The 24,861-nt window shown below is 36.9% G+C and overlaps 1 protein-coding gene across 1 annotated transcript in view; it reads left to right on the top strand.

The window, feature by feature from the left end:
- Positions 1-10,691, top strand: part of LOC306849818 (transcription factor 7-like 1-B) — a 61,077-nt gene extending 50,386 nt beyond the window's left edge. Inside the window, exons 10-13 of the mRNA XM_079385143.1 lie at positions 260-419; positions 6,943-7,050; positions 8,123-8,171; positions 9,809-10,691. Coding sequence (XP_079241269.1) covers positions 260-419; positions 6,943-7,050; positions 8,123-8,171; positions 9,809-10,263 — 772 coding nt within the window. The 3' untranslated portion in view covers positions 10,264-10,691. The remainder of the gene's footprint in view (positions 1-259; positions 420-6,942; positions 7,051-8,122; positions 8,172-9,808) is intronic.
- Positions 10,692-24,861: the final 14,170 nt, after the last annotated feature.

The following is a 24,861-nucleotide window of genomic DNA, read 5'->3' on the forward strand; positions in this document are numbered from 1 at the left end:
TCCCTTCTGTTTATTTTTTATAGCTTTATGGAAACTGACAAGCCCCGTTTTATTACTTACGGCTCATAGCATTAGCTTCACGCTCTCACCTCCAAATGACTCGGTGATATTTTGGAGAAGATACGTTTATCACTGTTTTGTCTACCAGCTTGCCACCATTATACACACACTCCTCCATATCCGTTTTTCTCACTGTCACTCCTACACACACACACACACATTCTGTACAAAGGCTGACCCACCTGTCGTGTGTTTGCAGAAAGTCTCCAGTCCCGACAAAGAAGGATGAGGACAAGAAACCTCACATAAAGAAGCCCCTAAATGCCTTCATGCTCTATATGAAAGAGATGAGGGCTAAAGTGGTGGCCGAGTGCACGCTGAAAGAAAGCGCTGCCATCAACCAGATCCTCGGCCGCAGGGTGAGTAAACCGCTTAGTCCTCATATAAACACCCATATTGAGTGAACCAGTCACAAGTGGTCAGAAACAAATGCATTTGCCCACATGCAAACTTTGCGCAATATTTATGCTGGTGAACATCTTAATCTCAGTCAATTCACTATAAGCAGAAAGTGAAAGTAAAAACGGAATGATGGAGTAATGACAGAGCTTTCGGCATCCGATGCCGCATATTCTCTGAGATGACGAGAAACGATTCTACTTCAACATATGCTGATAACGACATAGGCTATAGCTGTTTTCATTTATTCCCTTAAAATTTCTCTTGTGGCCCATACATTGCCTAGTGAAAAAAAAAATGAGAAGAAACATATTTCGTGTTAAACAAGTTGTTTATGAAAGTCGGTGCTTGAAATAAAGTCGGTGCTTTTTTATTTTATTGATTTTTATTGATGACTGCAGTGTTGATATTTTAATTATAGGACTATAATTCATTGTATAGCTTAATAGACCGGTTTTAAAATACTTTATAATTTTTTTTATTTTAATTGAGTAAATAGCCTAATCTTATCATCGCAGCATGTCAGTTATGTGGTAATTATTGCAGGCCAAATTAATTGTAGGTTTGATTTAATAATACAAGTAACTTCATAATGAAAATAGGCCTAATAAAAATAAGAATGTAACAGGCCTACATTAATTGGAAATGCCAAATACTCTAATATTGCCAATAATTGATGTTTTTGACAATATCTCTGGCTATCGTCGATACAAGATCATCATCTTTTGACGCATCCCAGAAAGGTAGGTTATCGTGGGGCAGACAGCACGTTGCCTGTTACCTCGTTTGGGCTGCGTTGTTGAGCGCAGTGGCATTGAGAACATTGTATTTCACACACTTTAAGCTCTTTTATTTTACAAATGTAATGGGATTAGTCCAACGAATCGTTCGGTTTGTAATGCGTACCGAACCGAAAGCCTCGTACCGAACGGTTCAATACGAATACGCGTATCGTCACACCCCTAATATATATATATTTATACAACAGTTCTTTCTGGTTCTCGAATCTGATTGGCTGATCAACAGAGCTCCTCGACCTCTTCACCGTTTGTATCACTCCGCTTGACGAAGTTGCCGTATTTTCTCACTTCATAGCAGACGGCCAAATCCACTATAATTTAAAAAATAGTTTCGTGTCACAGAATGTAGTTTTAAGAGTTTAAGGCGAGAATGTGCTTGCTTGGACTTCAAATATGCGGTTTGTTAATAAAAATTAGCTTCGACGTTATCGGAGACTGGAGATCCATCGGTTCAGTGGCCGTTCAGTGCTCTTTACACCCACAGAAAATGCCTGACCACGGCCAGATCTTCTGGAATTTACCACTGGCTCTGATGTCTCTATTGTGGTTAAATACGAGATATAATTTGTGTTGGGTAAATCTAACGGCCAGTCTTTGGTCTCATTAAACTATTATCTGTTCCAGAGCAAATAGTTTTGGCAAAATATTATCATGTTTATTCAATGCTGTATATCGCGCTGTCTTTGTACAGTTGGCTGAATTACTAAACAATTAGCAAGTTTTATGATGTCTGTTGTTGTTTATTACAGTAAATATGATCATTCAATAAATCAGAGGTCCCCAACCACCGGGTCGCGACCCACTACCGGGCCGTGGAAGAATTCCTACCGGGTCGCGAGAAAGTTCTGGGGAAAATGTGTAAAGAGATGATTTTTCTAATTATTCCGTATTTTCGTTGTATGCGATTTTGATATCGAGTAGCAATTTGGCGATTTCGTGTTAAATTAGTAAGTAAAAGATTGCTCTGATCTGTCATATAGGCTATTAGGGCTTAAACGTATCGCAGTTGATCAAATCGGTATGCCGCGCTGTCTGAAACACGTCTCTATGCTTGTGCGCGCTTCGGGTTTATGCCAGTACAGCACGCACAAGAGATGTGTTTCAGACAGCGCGGCATACCGATTTGATTCCTCTTTCATGTATCCCTGCATTTAAGATACATATGCATGGGGGGCTGCAGTTACGTCGCATATTTCTGGAAATATTTCTGTTTTAAACCATGAAGGCGAGCCAATGGATATCACAAAAGCAACGTGCAAACTTTGCGCAATAGTTATGCCAGTGAACGTCTTAACTTCAGTCACACAGAAAGTGGAAAAAAAAAACTGGAGTTTTCTAACGCTGCATTAACAGCGTCTAACAGCGTCTCTCTAAGAGACAAGAGAAGAGTATACTTCAACATGTGCTGGTAACAGTATAAACGAATAGACCTGTTTTAAAGACCATCCACAACAACAGACTTCAGACTTATGTTTTATTGTCTGTAGGAGATCCTGTATCAGATGCAGGTAATCACAGTCGCTCAATCCATTTCTCTCTCATAATCCTCTACATAATACAAGCTTTTACTACAGTAATACAATAAGTTTTCAATGAAGCAACTCAACGTTCCTTCGTTACTATTTCTAAAGTGACGTTTTGGAATTAGTAATGGAGGTTTGGGCTCAGCTGTTAAACTGTCAACTTTAGATTTAAATCTGTGGCTGAAGGAAGTAGTTCTGCACAAAAGAGGGCTTTTAAAGACACTTCATTGTTGTTTCTAATTTATTTACACACTCGTGCTGTCGAACTGTTGTATGAACGCAATATCACACTCGTAGACGTGCAATATGGCTGTATATCGCACGGCTGTGATTGCCTATATATATATTATTTTATACAAAAGTCACCGCACGCTTTGAGGTCTCTGTAGAAAGTCAATGAACCGAAGGGAGGCAAGCCTCCGCTGTAACTTTGCCTGCGTGTGTCGCTGTTGGACAGTGTTACTTTATAAAAACAAGTGACCTCAGAGATCGCATTAACCAAAAAATTTCTATCATTGACAGAATTTTTTAGCAGTGACGGAAAAATTTGAATGTCCGTCACATTGACAGGGTGATCTATTGTAATTTGTTACTGTAATTCCCACCCCTGTCCAGTTGGTGGCGAGTGCGCTCTAGTGGCATTGAGAACATTGTATTTCACACACTTTAAGCTCTTTTATTTTACAAATGTAATGGGATTAGTCCAACGAATCGTTCGGTTTGTAATGCGTACCGAACCGAAAGCCTCGTACCGAACGGTTCAATACGAATACGCGTATCGTTACACCCCTAATATATATATATTTATACAACAGTTCTTTCTGGTTCTCGAATCTGATTGGCTGATCAACAGAGCTCCTCGTGTACAGCTTGTATAACAGTGTAAATTTGCTGTCTCCTCAAAATAACTCAACACACAGCCATTAATGTCTAAACCGCTGGCCACAAAAGTGAGTTCACCCCTTAGTGAAAATGTCCAAATTGGGCTCAATTTACCAGCCCTTTTGCTCGCTCTGGATAAGTACAGCTCTTGGAGAATGGGGAGGGATGTACGAATGATTCGTTCAGCAGTCCGGACTACCCTCCGTAGTCTTCTGAGGTCAGATTTGGTAGCTGAGCTGAACCAGACAGTTATAGAAGTGCAGAGGTCGGATTCAATGATGGCAGAGTAGAATTGTTTCAGCAGCTCCTGTGGCAGGTTGAACTTCCTCAGCTGGCGAAGGAAGTACAACCTCTGCTGGGCCTTTTTAACAATAGAGTCAATGTGAATGTCCCACTTCAGGTCCTGAGAGATGGTGCTGCCCAGGAATCTGAATGACTCCACTGTTGTTACTATGCTGTTCATGATGGTGAGTGGGGGGAGTACAGGGGGGTTTCTCCTGAAGTCCACGATCATCTCCACTGTTTTGAGCGTGTTCAGCTCCAGGTTGTTAAGACTGCATCAGACAGCCAGCTCCTTAACCTCCTGTCTGTAGGCAGACTCGTCGCCGTCCTGAATGAGGCCGATCAGTGTGGTGTCATCTGCAAACTTCAGGAGCTTGACAGAGGGGTCTTTAGAGGTGCAGTCGTTGGTGTAGAGGGAGAAGAGCAGTGGGGAGAGAATGCAGCCCTGAGGATCTCCAGTGCTGATCGTACGGGTGCTGGATGTGTATTTTCCCAGCCTCACTAGCTGCTGCCTGTCTGTCAGGAAGCTGTTGATCCACTGAGAGACGGAGGTGGGGACGGAGAGCTGAGTTAGGAGGAGGTTTAGAATGATGATGTTAAAAGCCGAACTGAAGTCCACAAACAGGATCCTGACATAAGTCTGTGGTCTGTCCAGGTGTTGCAGTATGTAATGCAGTCCCATGTTGACTGCATCACAGACCTGTTTGCTCTGTAGGCAAACTGCAGGGTGTCCCGTAAGGGTCCAGTGATGTCCTTCAGATAAGCCAAAAACAGTTTTTCAAATTTCCACAGGTCTGTAGTTGTTAAGTCCTGTTACCTTGGGGTTCTTTGGGACGGGGATGATGGTGGAGCGTTTGAAGCATGAGGGGACTTCACACAGCTCCAGTGATCTGTTGAAGATCTGTGTGAAGATGGGGGCCAGCTGGTCAGCACAGGATTTCAGACAGGCTGGTGTCACACCGTCTGGACATGGTGCCTTCCTTCTCTTGTTCTTTTTGAAGACCTGGCGCACGTCGTCATCTCTCATATGCAGTTCAGGTGTGGGGGAGAGGGGGGTTGCAGGATGTGTGAATGGTGTTTTTTTTTCAAACCTGCAGTAGAACTCATTCAGATCGTCTGCCAGTTGTTGATTCTCCACAGTGCTGGGGGATGGTGTCTTGTGAGGGGTGTACTCACTTCTGTGTATGTGTGTGTGTATATATGTGTATATGTGTATATGTATATGTATGTGTGTGTGTGTATATGTATGTATGTCTAATTTTTATATATACATTACTGTTCTAAAGTTGATGATTTTTTTTTTTTTAGAAAATAAATGAATACTTTTATTCAATAAAGCTGCATTAAATTGACCAAGAATGACAGTAAAGGCATTTATAATGTTACAAAATATTTATATTTCAAATAAATGCTGTTATTTTGGACATTCTATAGAATGCTGAAAACATGTATCTCAGTTTCCACAAAAATATGAAGCAGCACAACTGTTTTCAACATTGATAATAATAAATGTTTCTTGAGCAGCAAAATCAGCATATTAGAATGATTTCTGAAGGATCATGTGACTCAAGGTATGTACTGAAGTAATGATGCAGAAAATTCAGCTTTGCATCACAGAAATAAATTTAATATATATATATATATATATGCAGTCCTGTTTGTCACACTTTAATGTTTCAGATCATCAAACTAATTTAAATATTAATCAAAGATAACACAAGTAAACACAACATGCAGTTTTTAAATGAAGGGTTTTTTATTATGAAGGGAAAACAAAATCCAAAACCACATGGCCCTGTGTGAAAAAGTGCTTGCCCCCTAAACCTAATAACTGGTTGGGCCACCCTTAGCAGCAACAACTGCAATCAAGCGTTTGCGATAACTTGCAATGAGTCTGTTACAGCGCTGTGGAGGAATTTTGTCCCACTCATCTTGGCAGAATTGTTGTAATTCAGCCACATTGGAGGATTTTCGAGCATGAACCGCCTTTTTAAGGTCATGCCACAGCATCGCAATAGGATTCAGGTCAGGACTTTGACTAGGCCACTCCAAAGTCTTCATTTTGTTTTTCTTCAGCCATTCAGAGGTGGATTTGCTGGTGTGTTTTGGATCATTGTCCTGCTGCAGAACCCAAGTTCGCTTCAGCTTGAGGTCACGAACAGATGGCCGGACATTGTCCTTCAGGATTTTTTGGTAGACAGCTGAATTCATGGTTCCATTTATCACAGCAAGTCTTCCAGGTCCTGAAGCAGCAAAACAGCCCCAGACCATCACACTACCACCACCATATTTTACTGTTGGTATGATGTTCTTTTTCTGAAATGCTGTTACTTTTACGCCAGATGTAATGGGACACACATCTTCCAAAAGTTCAACTTTTGTATCGTCAGTCCTCAGAGTATTTTCCCAAAAGTCTTGGGGATCATCAAGATGTTTTCTGGCAAAACTGAGACGAGCCTTTATGTTCTTTTTGCTCGGCAGTGGTTTTCGTCTTGGAGCTCTGCCATGCAGGCCATTTTTCACACAGGGCCATGTGGGTTTGGATTTTGTTTTCCCTTCATAATAAAACACCCTTCATTTAAAAACTGCATGTTGTGTTTACTTGTGTTATCTTTGATTAATATTTAAATTTATTTGATCTAAAACATTAAAGTGTGACAAACATGCAAAAAAATAAATAAATCAGGACTTTTTCACATCACTGTATGTGTATATATAAAATAGAAAACAGTTGTTTTAAGTTGTAATATTATTTCACAATATTACTGTTATTACTGTATTTTTGATTAAATAAATGCAGCCTTGGGGAGCATAAGAAACTTTCAAAAACATCAATATATCTTTGAACTTTAGTGTGTAACTATTTTTGCATGTACACACAAAGCATGGGTGTGCGGTCACACTGGTACGTGTGTTGTATAAATGCTGTGTGTGTGTATGTACAGTATATGTGTGTGTTTTTGGCCTTTGGCTGACTGTGGTGTTTGTGTTTGCAGTGGCATTCTCTATCACGAGAGGAACAGGCCAAATACTACGAGCTGGCCAGGAAAGAGAGGCAGCTGCACTCTCAACTCTACCCTGGCTGGTCCGCGCGAGATAACTATGTAAGTAAGACAGTTTCAGCACATGTGCGCGCACACAGCCTTACGCTCACATTTGTATGCTGTCAAATGCCACTTTCCATCAATACGGTACAGTTGGGTTTCACTTGCTGTTCTTGTAAAGCAGTAGAGACTAATTCCATGATTTTTAAAATAATGTGTTATACATCAAATATACACCACCATCACGTAAGAATAGTTATTGGTCTTACAGATCTTCATCTTAAATCATACATCATAATTTTGCTAATCTGTTGTATACTGATCCTTGTAGAAAAAAAAGAATTGTTCATTTAAAAAAAAAAGAAAAGAAACATCAAATATTTTCTTTGATTTTTGGGAAATGTGAGTTTATCACTAATAACTAATAAACATCCTGTCCCAAACTACCTAGCCTAGCCTTAGTGTATTTATAACCAGTGTTGTTTTAGTATTTTTCATTTTAAATGTTAAGAAATTGTTGTTTTAGTAATTGCTTTGATTTGTAATTGTTGTCATTTTTATTAGATTTTTTTTTAAACATCTATATAGTTTATTCATTTTTATTTCAGCTTTGTTTAGCTATTTTAGTACTAAATTAAATTAGAAATGGGGACTATTTCAGTTATTGTTTATTTTATTTCAAGTAACACAATTTTTATGATTTTAGTTTTAATTCACAATAACTAGACCGTTTACCCTGTTACTCTGTTTTTCTTGGATGATAAATTGTCTATTTTTTATTTTTATATTATAACTTGTCTAGTTAATTTGGATGATTATTTAATGTTTTTTTACTAGAATGAGAAAACAGTGACTGGCATTTAGCCAGTCACAAACCTAATAGAAAACGAGCAAGCTAATATTATTGACAACGCTTCACTACCTCTATTCACTGTTCACTTGTTAAAGAATATTAGGCCTAATTTTAAACCCTATTCATGGAACGTGCCAAATGTTCTTTATATTATATAACTGCACTTTTATGCTTTTGTCCATTCTGTATTATTATTTTACTTCATTCTGTATTTATTGCTCTAACTCTATTTCCATCTCTCTCGCCCTCTGTTTCTCTTTCTGTTTTTTTGCTGTTCAGGGCAAGCGGAAGAAGAGGAAGAGAGATAATACAGACTCAACACCAGAGGGTGAGGACGCACACACACACTCGCACAGCCTTTTCTCTCTCGCCTTGTCCATTTCTAACCGCGCTCTCTCCTCCTTGCTAACATGCAGCTTATGAGGTCCAGTGCTAGCACAGGCAGGTATAGTATGTCTGCAGGGTTAGTGGCTGTTCACACAGGATACAGTCTTTTTTCTTCTATTGTTTAATCATTGGTTTACAGACACATGCAACAAATGGACGTCTTTGGCAGTTGCGCCACATCTTGCTGCGTTTTCATCATCTTGCGCCATTAGTAATGAGAGGCCATGTCAGTTCAGTGAATCAGTGTCCGTTTAAAACCGTGGACCAATCTGATGAATGCAAGCATGCTAAGTGTTTATTGTGATGGTTGTATGTTAGTGTGCCTTCTGTAGTGCCCGTTTAGCTGTTTTTAAAGCAAGAGCGTGTCCTGTGTGAACGTCCTCTTAGACAGCCAGTGTTAGTATTGTAGAAGTCAGCCCACTCTTCATTGTGATCTCATCCACAACTACGTCCACCATTTGAGTACCGTGACGTCAGTAAATGAACACAACGCCATTTCCATTTTGTGTTGAGTATTGTATCGGTGAATCTCATTAAAGCTGCAAAGAACATGTCTAGGTCATATTTCACCCCAAAATCAAATAGTTTGCATAAGAATAATGAAGCAACATGACAATTAAGTACATTTTCCACCAGATTCTTATTAACGTTATGCAAACCGCTCAAAAGAAGAAAAAAAAGCTTATCTCCTGACCACTAGGAGGTGCTGTGCCAAAACTGTGCAGGTACCGTCATGTCATAATTAGTATAACACACACCCAGTTTGGTTTAAATCGATTGCGTTTGCGTATTGTTCAAAGATGCTTTGACTAATCAACTTGAATTCTATAATTATTTGTCATGCCATGTTCTGAAGATGATTTGATTTGGTCTAGGAGTTCCAAAAATGGAAATTCAGTATTGCGGGAAATTAAAAAAAAAAAATTTCATTTAAAAATCTGTTCAATTTGTTGATTTAAAGAGAATAGTTTAAAAATGGCTATTACATTGAGAATCTAATATGAATTATTCAGAAGAATGGGACTTGCCATTTTCTTTTCACAATTTGTGAAATTTCTTAGGATACTGCAACAAAAAAATATAAAATCACATTCTCTGGCACCTTTTTAAAAAATTATTTAAAATGCAAAAACACAATTATAAATGAAAAAAAAAAAAGAATTGTGTTTTTTAAATTCAGCTAAGAGGTCATGCCTTGACACATCAATCTTTTCTTCAGATTCAAGTTTACCAAATTGCAAAACGTCTTTGTGTGAACTTGCATTTCCAGTCTTTAGTATTAAAGTGTATGAATGGAAGTCAATGGAGTGAAAAGTGTAGTGTGATCGTCCCTTAAAATATTCTTAAATATGCTTAATTGTCCTGAAAATATCTCTGGATCTAAAAAGAATAAAAATATTATAATAAATAAAACATTTCTTGATTTAAAAATTGCAGGTGAGTTTTCTGTGAGTGTATCGTGACCCCTGTTTCTGGGTAAATTTGGTCTCATCTCTGCTGTTGTTTAAACAGAAATATTAACTCTGAACAGTTAGAAACCCTCGCCATTCATATTGCGTGATTTCCGTCCTCTTTCAGATTTCTCGGCACGGAATAAGAAGCCTTGTATGCAGTACCTCCCTCAGGAGAAGATGATTGACAGCCCGGCCTCCTCTCATGGCAGCATGCTGGACTCTCCAGCCACACCTTCGGCGGCCCTGGCCTCGCCCGCCGCTCCCGCCCCTACTCACTCTGAGCAGGCCCAGCCGCTGTCACTCACCACCAAACCCGACCGCCACCATCACTTCCCTCTGCTCTCCAAACCCTCCTCCTCCTCATCATCCTCCTCTTCAACATCCTCCTCCTCCTCCCAGCCAACCAGCGCCTCAGGCAGACAGTCAACTCCGCCTCTTCTGTCTCGGCCACTCCCCTTGGCTTCCCTGCATGCCTCGCTCCTGTCTCCGCCCTCCCCGTTCCATCAGGCCGCTCTTCACTCCCATCATGCTTTGTTCCAGTCCCAGCCGCTCTCTTTGGTAACCAAATCAGCTGACTGACTCTTCAAAAGCAATTCTCTCTTAATGTCTTTTACATAATGCTGTATATTGCTTTTTATCTTTTGGAGAAATAGATGTCAGGTTAACTTTTTTGATAAGTGAAAAGGAAATTAATATTATTGGTCAATATTTGATCATCTGCTTTTCTGTGTCTGTATAAAACAATGTATTTTTTGTAATGTCTACTTTGGAACTGGTTTCTTATTTGATGCATTTATTCAGTGAACAGATACATGTATTAAAAACTACTTTTAAAAGACAAGAAGGAACAAAAAAACTTTAAGCTTGCCTGTAATTAATGGTAGTTTTGGAGTTTAATTCATAGTACTGGCAATTTATTAGACCTCTTTGCAATGACCCCCTCTACCCCAGTTTTGAAGTGTGTGAACTTGATAAATAAAACTTGTAAATTGTTTCTAAAAATGGATGTTACTGTCTTCAAATTTATTTATTTATTGGATGGGTCTTGTCCTTTTATTTTTCTTTTTTTTAATTGTCCAGCCATGAATAATTATGGAAATGAAATCTTAATGTTTTTAACCTTTATATTCTATCAATAAATATTAAATAAAATAAAAAATACTTTAAAGTAGTTAAAAATCTGAATTTAGCTATATCAATTAGTAAGGGTGAGTTAGTTTGAGATCAAATGTTGATGTGTAATAAAACATTTATTTCCCATAAATGAAACAAAAATACGCAAGCCTTTAAAAGTTTGGGGTTGATAGGATTTTTAAGATGTTTTTGAAAGAAATTGCTTCTGCTCACCATCGAATATTTGATGATAAAAATACAGTACGACAGTAATATTGTGAAATACTGCAATTGAAAATTACTGTTTTCTATAGAAATATACTTTATGTAATTTATTCCGTCATTACTCTAGTCTTTATATCATTCTAACATGCTTATTTGATGCTCAGGAAACATTTCTTATAATGATAATAATCTTGAAACAGTTGTGTTGCTTAATATTTTTGTGAAAACTGCTTTTTTTTCAGGATTCTTTGATTAATGGAACATTCAAAACCGCAGCATTTATCTTGTGTAAAGTGATAAATCTCTTTACTGAGATATAATTGACTGTATTAGCTTGACTATTTTATTTTCATGGCTTCTCACCCTATTAATTACGGTCACTTTTTTGTCATGTGGGGGGGGGGGCAGTAACAGTTGCATGCAAAATGTGGGAGACTGCTCAATATTATGTTTTGGTCATTAAACTGATAAAATACGTCTAGCTGGATGTGTTACGACTTTTGAGTTTATTAGATAAATAAAAGTGCATCTAATATTTCACGACAAAAAAATATGTGATTAGTTCTAATAGGATTCAATTCTAACAAATCAAGGAACGAGTGTGACCATATTCGTGGGAAACGCCACAATGTTACCTCAAAATGCAGGGATTTTGTAATACTCCTCTAAAAACATCATCTAGAGCACACAATGATAGCATAATAATCTTCTCGAGAAACCCTGCTGATATAAGAGGAATTAGAGTTAAATCTTTAATAGGTGGAATTTAGGCAAACCGCACTGGAAAATAAACAGATGAGCCAGAGCAACAATAATTTCTGCCAAAAATAAACACGGGTTTAAAAAAAATAATAGACATCTGTTCCTTCCTGGAATGCAAAGTCCCAAAACAACGACAAAAAGCAGGTCAAACCCTGCCTTCTCTCTTTCTCTCACTTTCTCGCGTTGCGTCTTTATTTGTGGCTTGGCGAGCCGCTGCTGGAGCTGTAATTAAGCGCGCGGTAATAGGATGGAGCTCCAGGGAGCTCATTAGGCTTTTCAATTAGTGAAAAATACACAAGGTAGAGTCCTCTGCTTTTTAGGGACTTTAGAAATGGGCAGAGATGCCAAGAAAGGTCCCTTTCACTTCCCCCTCAGCTGGGAAACAGGGCGGAGGTGACACCCCTGACAGACCTCGTGTTCCTGAGGGAGCGTCACACTTAAATCAAGGAATCCCTCTCATAACATTTACATTATTTCACCAAACGCGAGGCCTCAGAGTCAGTCGGGGCGACCCACTGATGCTCAATTATTCACAACAACCGCGCGCAGCCAGAGCCGTGCACAGGGCTTTATAAATACCCACCGAGGTCCCAAAATTGAGCCTGCTTACGAATTACATTACACCAATCATGTAAATTTTATATTTTCAGTTCAAAATAGAGAACATTAATTATTTCAGTCGATATTTTAACTCTTTTCTCGTAAAACAGCTGTCAAATAACCTTCTGAATTCTCTCTCAGCAGCCTCAGTGAACCAGGGTTGCCAGGTTTGCATAACAGAATTAGCACAATAGTAGTCAAAAGTGGCCATATCCCAAATATCAAAACTCTAAATATATTTCCATACTTAAATATTTTACAGTCACATTGAAATTGTTGTGATCGTAAAACACAGCTCAAAGGCTACGCTCCTATGCAAAACGTAGGCTACCATCTTGTGCGATTTTATCATTAGTAGAATATAACATTTTTCAATTCAAGCATTTCAGCCCAATAGAATTTATATGCAATATGTCAGGGAGAAATCAACCTAAAGCAGCACAAAACTGGGGACTTGGCAACCCTGCTGTGAACATTCTGTTTACTTTGATTTGATTGGTCATGGCAATCATTATCTCATCTCCAATTTTGAGTTTACATCTTGCTATTCAGTTTTTTTTCCTGCCACAGAATAAAAAATTAAGGTAATTGTGATTTTTTTTTTTTCCAAGTTCTGACTTTTCTCTCACAATTGTGAGCTTATATTCAATTTGGTCTTTTTCCCTCAGAATTGTGAGTTGTTGCAATACAAGTTTACATTTTACAATTTTGGTTCCCAGTTAACGTCTTCCAATTCTTTTTTTTTCCACCACAGGAAACTTTTTATCTCACAGTTTGGTGTTTTTATTCTCAGAATTGAGTTTACATCTCACTATTTTGTCTTTTTTTTTTTTTTTACAGAATTGCAATTGAGATACGTAATACCTTTCTCACAATTCTGACATTTTCTCAAAGAGTTTATATCTTGCAATTATATTTTTCCACCACAGAATAAAAAAACAAAAAAGATAACTGCAAATTCGGCCTTTTTCTCATTATTATGAGTTTTTATCTCACAATTAGGATGTTTTTCTCATAGTTGTGAGATAAAAAGTTTTTTTTTTTTTACATTTTTATTTTTTTAGCCTGTAGTGGAAACAAGCCTCCATACCTTGCAGCACCAAATTAGGCTTAATATTATGCAGTTATTTCACAATTTTGATTATATAAACCTTGGGGGGAAAAACAAGACCTCAGTGGCAGGTATAACCATGCTCCCATACGTTATCTGTGTGTGTTCACTGGATGAATAATATTGAGCTGCAATAATGTGCCATAACAAGATTCAGACTCACTCCATCCAGAGCTGTAAACGACGCGCCTCACCCTGCCAGCAACAGCCAATCAAGTCAAGTTTGAGGAAACGCAACACATCATTATCACTAATTGCTTAATGATGTCTTACAGTGTGTGCTGGTTCCCATATGATTCAACTATGAGTGGTTTTAACAGCATATGGTTGCACTGCCCCCTCTGTCAGATGTATCATGTGACACGTGTGTGTGTGTGTGTGTGTGTGTGTGTGTGTGCGAGCATGCAGACAGACAGGTTGACACACGTTGACTGCTCATTTCCCTCTTTGCCCTCAGGTGAGGTACAGACCTGCCAGTCACACACACACATGCACACAAAAGCTTATATTTTATTTTGCTCGGCAGTCATTAGAGAAGCGAGAAATATGGCTTGCATCATCCCGGGCCCTGCAATGCTCTCTGGGGCCCCGTGTCTCTGTGTGTACCCTTAGCTCTAGACCCATCAACCAAATTAAAGGTAATGAGTTGTCAGACAACAGAGAAAGCCTGGCTCCTTAAGGCTAGGACTCTGATGCGCTGGCCTATTCTCCATACGCCCACCGACACACACACACACACACACACACACGCACGCACTACGCGAGCCAGGCTGAGTGACTTTAATATGACTGGCCTGTTAGAGAGATTGGCTGGAGAAAGATATCTGTGATTATTCTCCCAAGCTTGTTTTCTCCAAGTCAATTCTTGGAAAAGTGCTTGTTAACTCCAGTGGGGCTGCAGGCACAGCACAATTTTGTGTTTACCTGATGAGTTCAGACATTATTTAATTGTGTTGCACTTCATTGCATTAGCATTTTATCTTCTACTGTGTCTTGAATACACCTTGCTGGTATTTTAAGCAGTAATGGCATTTGTGGTTTTATAATTTAACTGCACATTTCATATTTTATTGAGCTTGTAATTGGTATATATATGAAGAGTTTATTTGCAAAAACAGATAACTCTGTTTTTTTTTTTTTTTCAAAAATCGTTTTTTATTATGCTATTTTGTTTTTATTGTGTTAGTTAGCTAGTATTTTTTTAGTAATTTTGTACCTAATCAAAAAAACCTGTTATCTGTTTTTACAAATGCACTCTTTTTATATATACAGTTGAAGTCACTTTATATACAGCTTTCAGAATCTGCAAAATGTTAATTATTTTACCAAAATAAGAGGGATCATACAAAATGCATGTTATTGTTTATTTAGTACTGACCTGAGTAAGATATTTCACATAAAAGATGTATACATATAATCCACAAGAGAAAATAATAGTTGAATTTATAAAAATGACCCCGTTCAAAAGTTTACATACACTTGATTCTTAATACTGTGTTGTTACCTGAATGATCCACAGCTGTGATTTTTTTGTTTACTGATAGTTGTTCATGAGTCCCTTGTTTGTCCTGAACAGTTAAACTGCCTGCTGTTCTTCAGAAAAATCCTTCAGGTCCCACAAATTCTTTGGTTTTCCAGCATTTTTGTGTATTTGAACCCTTTCCAACAATGACTGTATGATTTTGAGATCCATCTTTCCACGCTGAGGACAACTGAGGGACTCATATGCAACTATTACAGAAGATTCAAACGCTCACTGATGCTCCAGAAGGAAAAACCATGTATATATGTATTTAATATATATTTAATGTTTAAAAATGTAAACCTCCAAAAAATGTATAATAATAATATATTTGTTTAAATTTAAAATTCTATTGAATTTAATGATATATAATATATAATTATGTTGTATTCTGAAATGTTTAAAAATGTAAACCCCCAAAAATGTATTAAAAATATTCTAATTTAAATAGATGTATAATTAAATCAAAAATTGTATTCAATTTAAATGATATATAATATATAATTACAATTAAATATATACATTTATTTAATTATCAAATAAACATATTCTAGTTTAGAAATGTAAACCAAAATATTTGATAAAAAATAAATGTAAATAGATTTATACAATTATATATATATATATATATATATATATTCAGGTAATCAGAGCCTTACTGATATTTAATGCTAGAAAGTATGATGCTTAGTAATTACTGAGTAACTTTACCATTTTTTTTTTTTATAAATAATATATATCATTTTATACATTATTTTAATGTATTTTTAATTTATTCTTATGATGCAAAATTACATTTATGATGCATGAATTTTCATTATTTCCGTCTTCAGTGTCACATGACCCTTCAGAAATCATTCTAATGTGTTGATTTGCTGCTCAAGAAACAGTTATTATTATCAATGTTGAAAACAGTTGTACTGCTTCATATTTCTGTGGAAACCGTTATGCATTATTTGATGAAAAGACCCCAAATATTTGCATTACAGTGTACATTGCAAACACAATATGGCCAGCTTGTTGATTTTTGACTAAAGATGTAATACAAGTGCTGTTATATGAAATATCAGCACTCTTGGAAAGCGATATAATAACACTTTTTTTTTCCCAAGATAAAATTTATATTACACTTGTTTAACCTTTCTATTGCCAAATGCTTTTGGTAAAAATAACTGATTTTGTGTTGTTTGTCAAAAATGTTGCATTGTCTAACATTTAACCCCTTACACACCCTGTTCTTACTATGAACTGCTTCATTTGAAGGAGCACGTCTTTAATAATCAGATGCGGGTGGCGGGAGGCAGCAGGAGACCTTCCCCTTTAAATGTGTGTATTGAACAAAGAAGTGTGCGCTGAACTCTCTCTCATAAGAGACATCTGTCTGCTCCTCACAAGGTCAGAATTAATACATGTTAATTCAGCTCATTAGAGCACACTGGCCCCTGGCCAAGCGGCTGCCGGTGGGCCCGGCTTTGATCTTGAATTCGTGCCAGGTTCGGCTTTGATGTGTCTGAATCACTTGACATTGTGTTTACATTCCTCTACTCCGACAATCAATATTAAGACAAAAGAATACATAAATCAGGTTGAGTAGCTCTCGAGTGCAATGCCAAATTAATAGACCGGCGGCCTGATTGTCAGCCTCTGAAAGAGGAGGAACGATGTCATCTTCAGTTTGCTGATTAACTGAAAAGTGGATTCATATGTGGTTATTGCAGATGTATGAATCTGAGATGGATTTGCGATTGATGAAAACGGTTGTATTGTGCCATGACGGGAACTGAAGACCGAACATGAATAAGACTTCAGGTTCTGCGAGGGGGCGTTTGTAGCCTTTCATGTCTTCATCAATAATTTTCTATAAAGTGAGGCTGAAAACATGACTCAATGCTTGAACTTGATAATTCATAGAAACGGTGCACAGGAAGAGCAATGTCAAGTTGATGCAGTTTACATCTGTGACGGTCTTTCTTTAGACAGACCTTTGTGTGGATTCAGAGGAGGCCTCCAAACACTCATTTTGTTTCTTTATATGAATAAAGTCAGCCAAAAGTTTCAAATGCTAAGAATTTTAGATAAATACATCAAAACTTTCTTATTTGAGCTCATTTGAGTTCATTCTCAGTGTTCACATACTTGTTGCTGCTTTTCCTTTCCTAACCACTCATTTAAAAAATACAGAAAAATAATAATCTTTGCATACATTTAAGGTGAAGCTTTATAGATCACAAGTATTTAAGCTAATGACAAACATAAATCCAGGCATGTGTGTTCAAACATTTGACGTGTATATGAACTACAGTCGTGATCAGAATTATTGGCACCCTTGGTAAATATGATCAAAGAAGGCTTTGAAAATTAATCTGCATTGGTAATCCTTTTGATCTTTCATTTAAAAAAATCACAAAAATCTAACCTTTCATTGGATGATAATAATTTTAAAATGGGGGGAAATATCATTATGAAATAAATGTTTTCTCTAATACACATTGGCCAAAATTAACGGCACCCTTTTATTCAATACTTTTTGAAACCTCCATTTGCCAGTTTAACAGCTCTAAATGTTCTCCTATAATGCCTGATGAGGTTAGAGAACACCTGACAAGAGATCAGAGACCATTCCTTCATCCAGAATCTCTCCAGATCCTTCAGATTCACAGCTCCATGTTGGTGCTTCTCCTCTTCAGTTCACCTCACTCATTTTCTACAGGGTTCAGGTCAGAGGACTGGAATGGCCAGCAGAAGCTTGGTTTTGTGCTCAGTGACCCATTTTTATGTTGTTTTTGAGGTTTGTGTTTGGATTATTGTACGGTTGGAAGATCCAAACATGGCCCATTATAAGATTTCTAACAGAGTCAGTCACTTGTTGATTTTTTTTATCTGTTGGTATTTGATAGAATCCATGATGCCATGTGTCTAAACAAGATGTCCAGGACCTCCAGCAGAAATATAGGCCCACAACATCAAAAATACAGCAGTATATTTCATTGTACACATGGGGTACTTTTTATCCCTGTGTTCACCAAACCCATCTTGAGTGTTTGCTGCTGAAAAGTTAATTTTTTAGTTTCATCTGACAATAGAAGCCAGTCCTATTTGAAGTTCCAGTCGTGTCTGATAACTGAATATGCTGGAGTTTGTTTTTGGATGAGCAAGGAGAATTTTTCTTCAAACCCTCCCAAACAACATGTGGTGATGTAGCTGTTTGACAATTTTTTTTTAAAGGTTTTCTGACCCCGAGGCTCAACTATTTTCTGCAATTCTCCAGCTGTGGTCCTTGGAGAGTCTTTAGCCACTCAAACTCTCCTTCTTACCGTGCATTAGGGCGATACAGACACACGTCCTCTTCCAGGCAGATTCGTAACCTTTTCTGTTGATTGGAAATTTTTAATTATTGTCCTGATGGTGGAAATGGGAATTTTCACTGCTCTAGCTCTTTTCTTAAAGCCACTTCACTAATTTGTGAAGCTCAATTATCTTTTGCTGAACATCAGAAATATATACTTTGGTTTTTCTCATTGTGATGGATGATTAAGGGAATTTGGGCTTTGTTTTCCCTCCTATTTATATTTCTGTGAAACAGGAAACCATGGCTGGATAATTTCATGTTCATAATCCCCCTGGAGTGCTCAAAATTGTGAATATGAATGGGAATATACTTCAGAGATATTTTACTCATAAGAATTTCTAGGGGTACCAATAATTGTGTCCAAATTGTATTTGAGAAAAATATTTATTTCATAATGAGATTTCCCCCCCATTTTCAATTGTTTTAGGTGAATGAAAGGTTAGATTTTTGTGAATTTGTTTTTTAAAATAAAAGATCAAAAGGATTAATAATGCAGGTTTATTTTCAGAGCCTTCTTTGATCATATTTACCAAGGGTGCCAATAATTCTGACCACGACTATATATGGGTGTAATAAGAATCCACATCAAATATCAATATAATGGGGTTTCAGATTTTCACACAATTTATTTTAAGGCCTGTCTGTCTATGCTGATGTGTTAACACAAAAAAAAAAATCAATCAATAAAATGCAATAATTTTATAACACTGCTTTAGAACAATATATTACAGTGAAAAGCACTTTACAAATAAATCTGAATCACTGTTATTTTGGGATAATGTTATATTCTTTATTAATATTTACAATTGGTTGTTATTTTTAAGTAATTTAGTACATTTAGTTATTTTGTTGTTTTGTCATTTTCTTTTGTTTTAATTATGTCTGTATTTTTTCTTAATTTTTTATTTCAGTTTTAGTTATATTAGTACATCAGAATCAGAATGAGCTTTATTGCCAGGTATGTTTGCACATACGAGGAATTTGTTTTAGTGACAGAAGCTCCACAGTGCGACAGAATGAAAGCAACAGGACAGGACACAGATAGTAAAAAAAAAAAGTTAAACTAAATGAAAAATAGGCTAGGTGAATAGGCTAATAGAATAAGTTTAAAGTTTAAAGTAGAATTTAGTTTAGTTTATTTTAAACAAAAGGTTTTTTATGGTTTTGGTATTAGTTTATAAGTTAATAATTAGTTAATAATAACCATGCTCTGGACTGAACTGAAAATGTTTCTCTTCGGGTTATTGCACAAAAAGATCATATTTTAATAATTTGGCTTTAATACAACATAGTGACAACATAAATGTGCATTATGAATAAATTATAATATTTTGCCCACACAGTATAAATGGATTTTTATAAATGAAAATATTGAGCTGCCTGTATTATTTTGGAAGGGGGTTCCTCGTAAGTGGAAAATCATATTTGGGGCTCCTTGACCTTAAAATCCTTTCCATAAGCGGTTCCACCTGTAGGGAACTTCACAAAGGAGGTCTCCTGCTGTCTCCCACTGGCCGCATCTAATTATTAAAGTCCTCCAAATGAAGGAGATCAGCACATTTCCGTAAGTTGTTCCACCTGTAGATAAAGGCAAAGTCTTTTGCCGTGTTCAGTGATGGACACTTACAGTACGTGCATTCCTGCTAACATATTCATTGATTGCTTGATCAACACTCTCATTACATTTGGCAGCCTCTCAGCTGGCAGCTCGTCGTGAAGACAGGTATCACCTGGCCGCGTGCCCAAAACCGCCTCTTAATGTTTTATTTACGACCATTTGACCTTAAAGAAGGAAATGCAGATGAAGAATTAGAGGGATCGTTTTCTGTACTAAATGTCAGGTCTATAATTAGGCCTGGTGGAGTATTTGAGGCTGCAGGGGTTTTGTCTCCAGCTGAGGAGTAAAACATTGATTAACATTAACATGATTTGCATGTTGTGCAAGATCTTTGGTCGCCATAACAAATTATTCATGGCAGTCGTTAAGGTCATACAAGATAAAGATTAGGTCAATCGTTTAGCTGTAGAACATATTTACATTGGAAAGATAATCTCTCACACGTGGTCTGACAAAAAACAAAGGCGTTTTTGTGAGGCAAAAAAAAGAAGTCATTTACTCACCCTCATGTTGTAACAAACCCGTATGACTTTCAGTGTGGAGCACAAAAGGAAATGTTCATGCTGCGCTTTAACGAAAGCAAAACATGAAAAATCTGCTAAATCTTTGTGTTCCAAGAGAGACATGCGGGTTTGAAACAGCATGAGGGTGAGCAAATGATGAGAGAAGTTTCATTTTGGCTGAGCTACTCCTTTAAGAACCCAGACAGAGGACTTGGAGAAACATAAAGCACTGAGTTTTGTTATTAAAATTAAAGAGGACATCTGCTGTGAGAGAGACACTAGAAAGCATTATAAATCTGCTGGACCGGTCTGCTTTCTCCGATTCGGTCTTCTTCGTCTTCTCAGGAACACGTTCAAGCCATATTTGTGAATTTGGCGTGAGTTTGGCTCTCGATCTGCTCATTGTAGATTCAGAGTCTGTTCTGTTCTCTTGGAGGAGGAGCTCCAGTCCGTCTCTAGAGAGTCCTGTCAATGCATGCTCAGAGATCTGAGCTGAACTTCCATCAGTCTTAAAAAAAACATTTCACTCTCTCCAACATTGTGTTCACTTTAGTGATGAATGAGAGGATTCATTCAAATTAATTGACAGATCACATTCATAGTTCTTGATGCATTTGAAGTTATAGTACAGCATAAATGAGAGGGGTTTATTCTTAAGAGACCGAGAGAAAGAGGAAAAGGGAGAGCTGCATTGGAAAAAAGCTGAATTGTGATGTAATTTAGACAGAATTGCATATAAAGGCTTTTGACAAATACATGATCTTACACTGCCTTCTACATTCCAGACTCTACTTACACCTCGTTTCTCAACAATACATTCTTACTAAATTAATAATTAATTAATAATATAATTATTTAAATATTTATTTATTAAAACTTTTACTTTTATTTTTATCATTTTATTTATTAAATCATTTTAACTGACATTTTGTTCATTTAGAATGCAGTTAGAAATGAATGTTAAATGTAAAACTGATATTGAATGTGATGTATTTGATATTGATATTGAATCTAATATCTAAATGGTGTATAAAAAATAATGTAGAAATATTAATTAATCTAATATTTAACTTGGTTTGGTGCCATTTTAGTCTTTTAACCCCATCTCACCATATTCAGGATGCAGCAAGCACTAATGTCCATATTACCTGATGGTGATAATGCGATTCTAGAAACTATATGCTGTGTGAATAGTGGTAACAAAACAAAAAACAAATGAAACAAAAACATGCAGAACAAAACAAAACAAAAACATGCAGAACAAAACAAAACAAAAACAAGCAAAACAAAACCAAAAGAAAACAAAACAAAACACAAACCAGCAAAATAAAACAAAAACGAGCAAAGCAAAACAAAACAAACAAGATACGAAAACAGACAAAACTAAAAACAAGAAAAATAAAATAAAAAACAGGAAGAAAAATGAAACAAAACTAAATAAAAGCAATGGTCTGTGTTTGTTAGCCACTACATTAATTTCGGTCACACTATATATGTGACCCTGGACCACAAAACCAGTCTGAAGTCGCTGGGGTATATTTGTAGCAATAGCCAAAAATACATTGTATGGGTCAAAATTATTGATTTTTCTTTTATGCCAAAAATCATTAGGATATTAAGTAAAGATCATGTTTCATGAAGATATTTTGTAAATTTAATAATGTAAATATATCAAAACTTCATTTTGGATTAGTAATATGCATTGTTAAGAACTTAATTTGGGCAACTTTAAACGCAATTTTCAAATCAAATCAAATCAAATCAAATCAAATCAAATCAAATCAAATCAAAATCAAATCACTTTTATTGTCACATCACCACAGCACATGTGCCTTCGTGAGTGAAATTCTTGAGAGCGTGCTCCAGACACTGCAGAAACTATTTACATATAGACATTACCATACATACGTACAGACTTATACAGATGACAATGTGTAATATACACATACATATACTCAGTACACACAGTGTACTATTAGACAGACATACAGTTACCGATACACATTATACACAGTATGTAGTACACATTCTACGTTATATACACACAGTAATATGCGAAGATGCAGCAGATTATATATAACCGGATGTGCAAATGTCATGGATGTGCATTGGATGGTATCTAGTGCTGGCAAAAAGATTGTTGTATTTGTGCAGTAGTGTACTGGTAGTCCAGTTTGAACTGTATGGAATTAAAGTGCAGTGCGTGGTATATTGTAAAGTGGGAGTGTGCTGTAGGGTGTATTAGTTTTGACTGTTCATTAGCCTGATAGCCTGAGGAAAAAAGCTATCCCTCAGTCGGCTAGTGCGGGATCGGATGCTGCGGAGACGTCTTCCTGAGGGCAGCAGAGAGAGCAGTCTGTGGGACGGGTGGCTGGAGTCACTGATGATCCTCCGGGCTTTCCTTATACACCGCCTGGTGTAGATGTCCTGGAGGGAGGGAAGCTCACCTCCAACAATGTGACGGGCAGTTCGCACGACCCTTTGCAGAGCTTTGCGGTTGCCAGCAGTGCTGTTTCCAAACCAGGCGGTGATGCAGCCGGTCAGGATGCTCTCCACAGTGCAGGTGTAGAATGATCTGAGGATGCTGGGGCTCATTCCAAACTTCCTCAGCCGTCTCAGGAAGAAGAGGCGTTGGTGTGTCTTCTTCAGCACTGCATCTGTGTGAGCGGACCATGTGAGATCCTCAGTTGTTGAGATGTTGAGATTTTCTCAATATTTTGATTTTTTTGCACCCTCAGATTCCAGATTTTCAAATAGTTGTATCTCAGCCAAATATTGTCCGATCCTAACAAACCATACATCAATGGAAAGATTATTTATTCAGCTCTCATAAAATGTATAAATCTCAATTTCGAAAAATTTACCCTTATGACTGGTTTTGTGGTCCAGGGTCACATATTAGGTGGCATTAACTACTATGTACTTACATAAAAAAATAAGTACTAATATGTACTTATTGTGTTCATATTGTATTGGGGTGGTGATGGCGCAGTGGATAAGACACATGCCTTTGGTGTGAGAGACCCGGGTTCGAATCCACTGTGAGACACCAATGTGTCCCTGAGCAAGACACTTAACCCCTAGTTGCTCCAGAGGCGTGCGACCTCTGACATATATAGCAATTGTAAGTCGCTTTGGATAAAAGCATCAGCTAAATGAATAAATGTAAATGTTTTGCAAAACACATTTGCTGCTATAGAGGCGGGATATGGGTCAGGTTAGGGACAGGTTTGGTGGTATGGGTAGGTTTAAGGGTGGGTTAAAGGTGTAAGGGATGGATCAACAGTGTAATTATAAATATAATTACAGAAATTAATTACAGATGTAATTACATAAAGGTATTATTAATAATATAAGTACAATGTAAGCACATGTATGAACTCAATAAGTGCATGGAATCAAATGATTAATTTAAATGTTAGTACATAATAGTTAAGGCCACCTAATATAAAGTGGGACCTTAATTTCCCTGATCTGCTGACACATCGTTTCAGATCTTTTTTATACTCGTGGAAGCATTCAGTGACATGTCACACCTTAGGATGGGGGTGTTGATATCCTGAAAGAGAGCATTCACATTAAAGGACTAAAGTATGGTGAGAGCGGCCTCTAGTGGGAAACGGAATGAGCATTAGGTTCATGAGATGGAATTAAACTGAATTGTTTAGGAATAAAAAGTAAGATTTAGAAGTCTGAACAGTTGTTGGTCCCCATTGACGTTCATAGTATGGGGGAAAAAATACTATGGAAATCAATGGGGACCAGAAACTGTTTGGTTGCCAACATTCTTCAAAATATCTTCTTTTGTTTTCAGCAGAAGAAAGAAACTCATACAAGTTTGGAAAAACTTCAGGGTGAGTAAATGCTGACAAAATGTTCATTTTGGGGTGAATTGTCCCTTTAGCATATTTAATCCTTACTATATAGTTATTTTCTCATCTAATTTGTCATGTTCAGTAAATAGGCCATTCAAAAAATGTCCACCGCTATTATTTTCTGTATACTTTATAAAATAAATTTCTGAATGTTTGTCAGTGTAGTTTCATTGTGTTCTCTAGAAGAAAATAAATATATAGGCTAAGTAGTTCTTGAGACCAACATAACAGAAACACACATTTGTGTAACTGGAGACTCAAACCTATATCTTGTGACAACTAGCCCCAGTCTCCACAGCATAAATAAATTAAATTGGAGCTTCCTAGGAAATATTATTTTTTCCACCATGGCCCATAAAACAATAATTAATTAAATATAATGAAACTTAAATTTTCTAACATGCAGCAGGTATTTTGATTTATTTTTATTTAATTCTACAACTCTGAATCAGGTTTGCTATTTCAGTCCAAGTGTCATGAATTAAATCGCGTTTAAAAG

This window comes from Barbus barbus (assembly GCF_936440315.1).
Source record: "Barbus barbus genome assembly, chromosome: 29".
In the NCBI taxonomy this organism is placed as follows: Eukaryota; Metazoa; Chordata; class Actinopteri; order Cypriniformes; family Cyprinidae; genus Barbus; species Barbus barbus.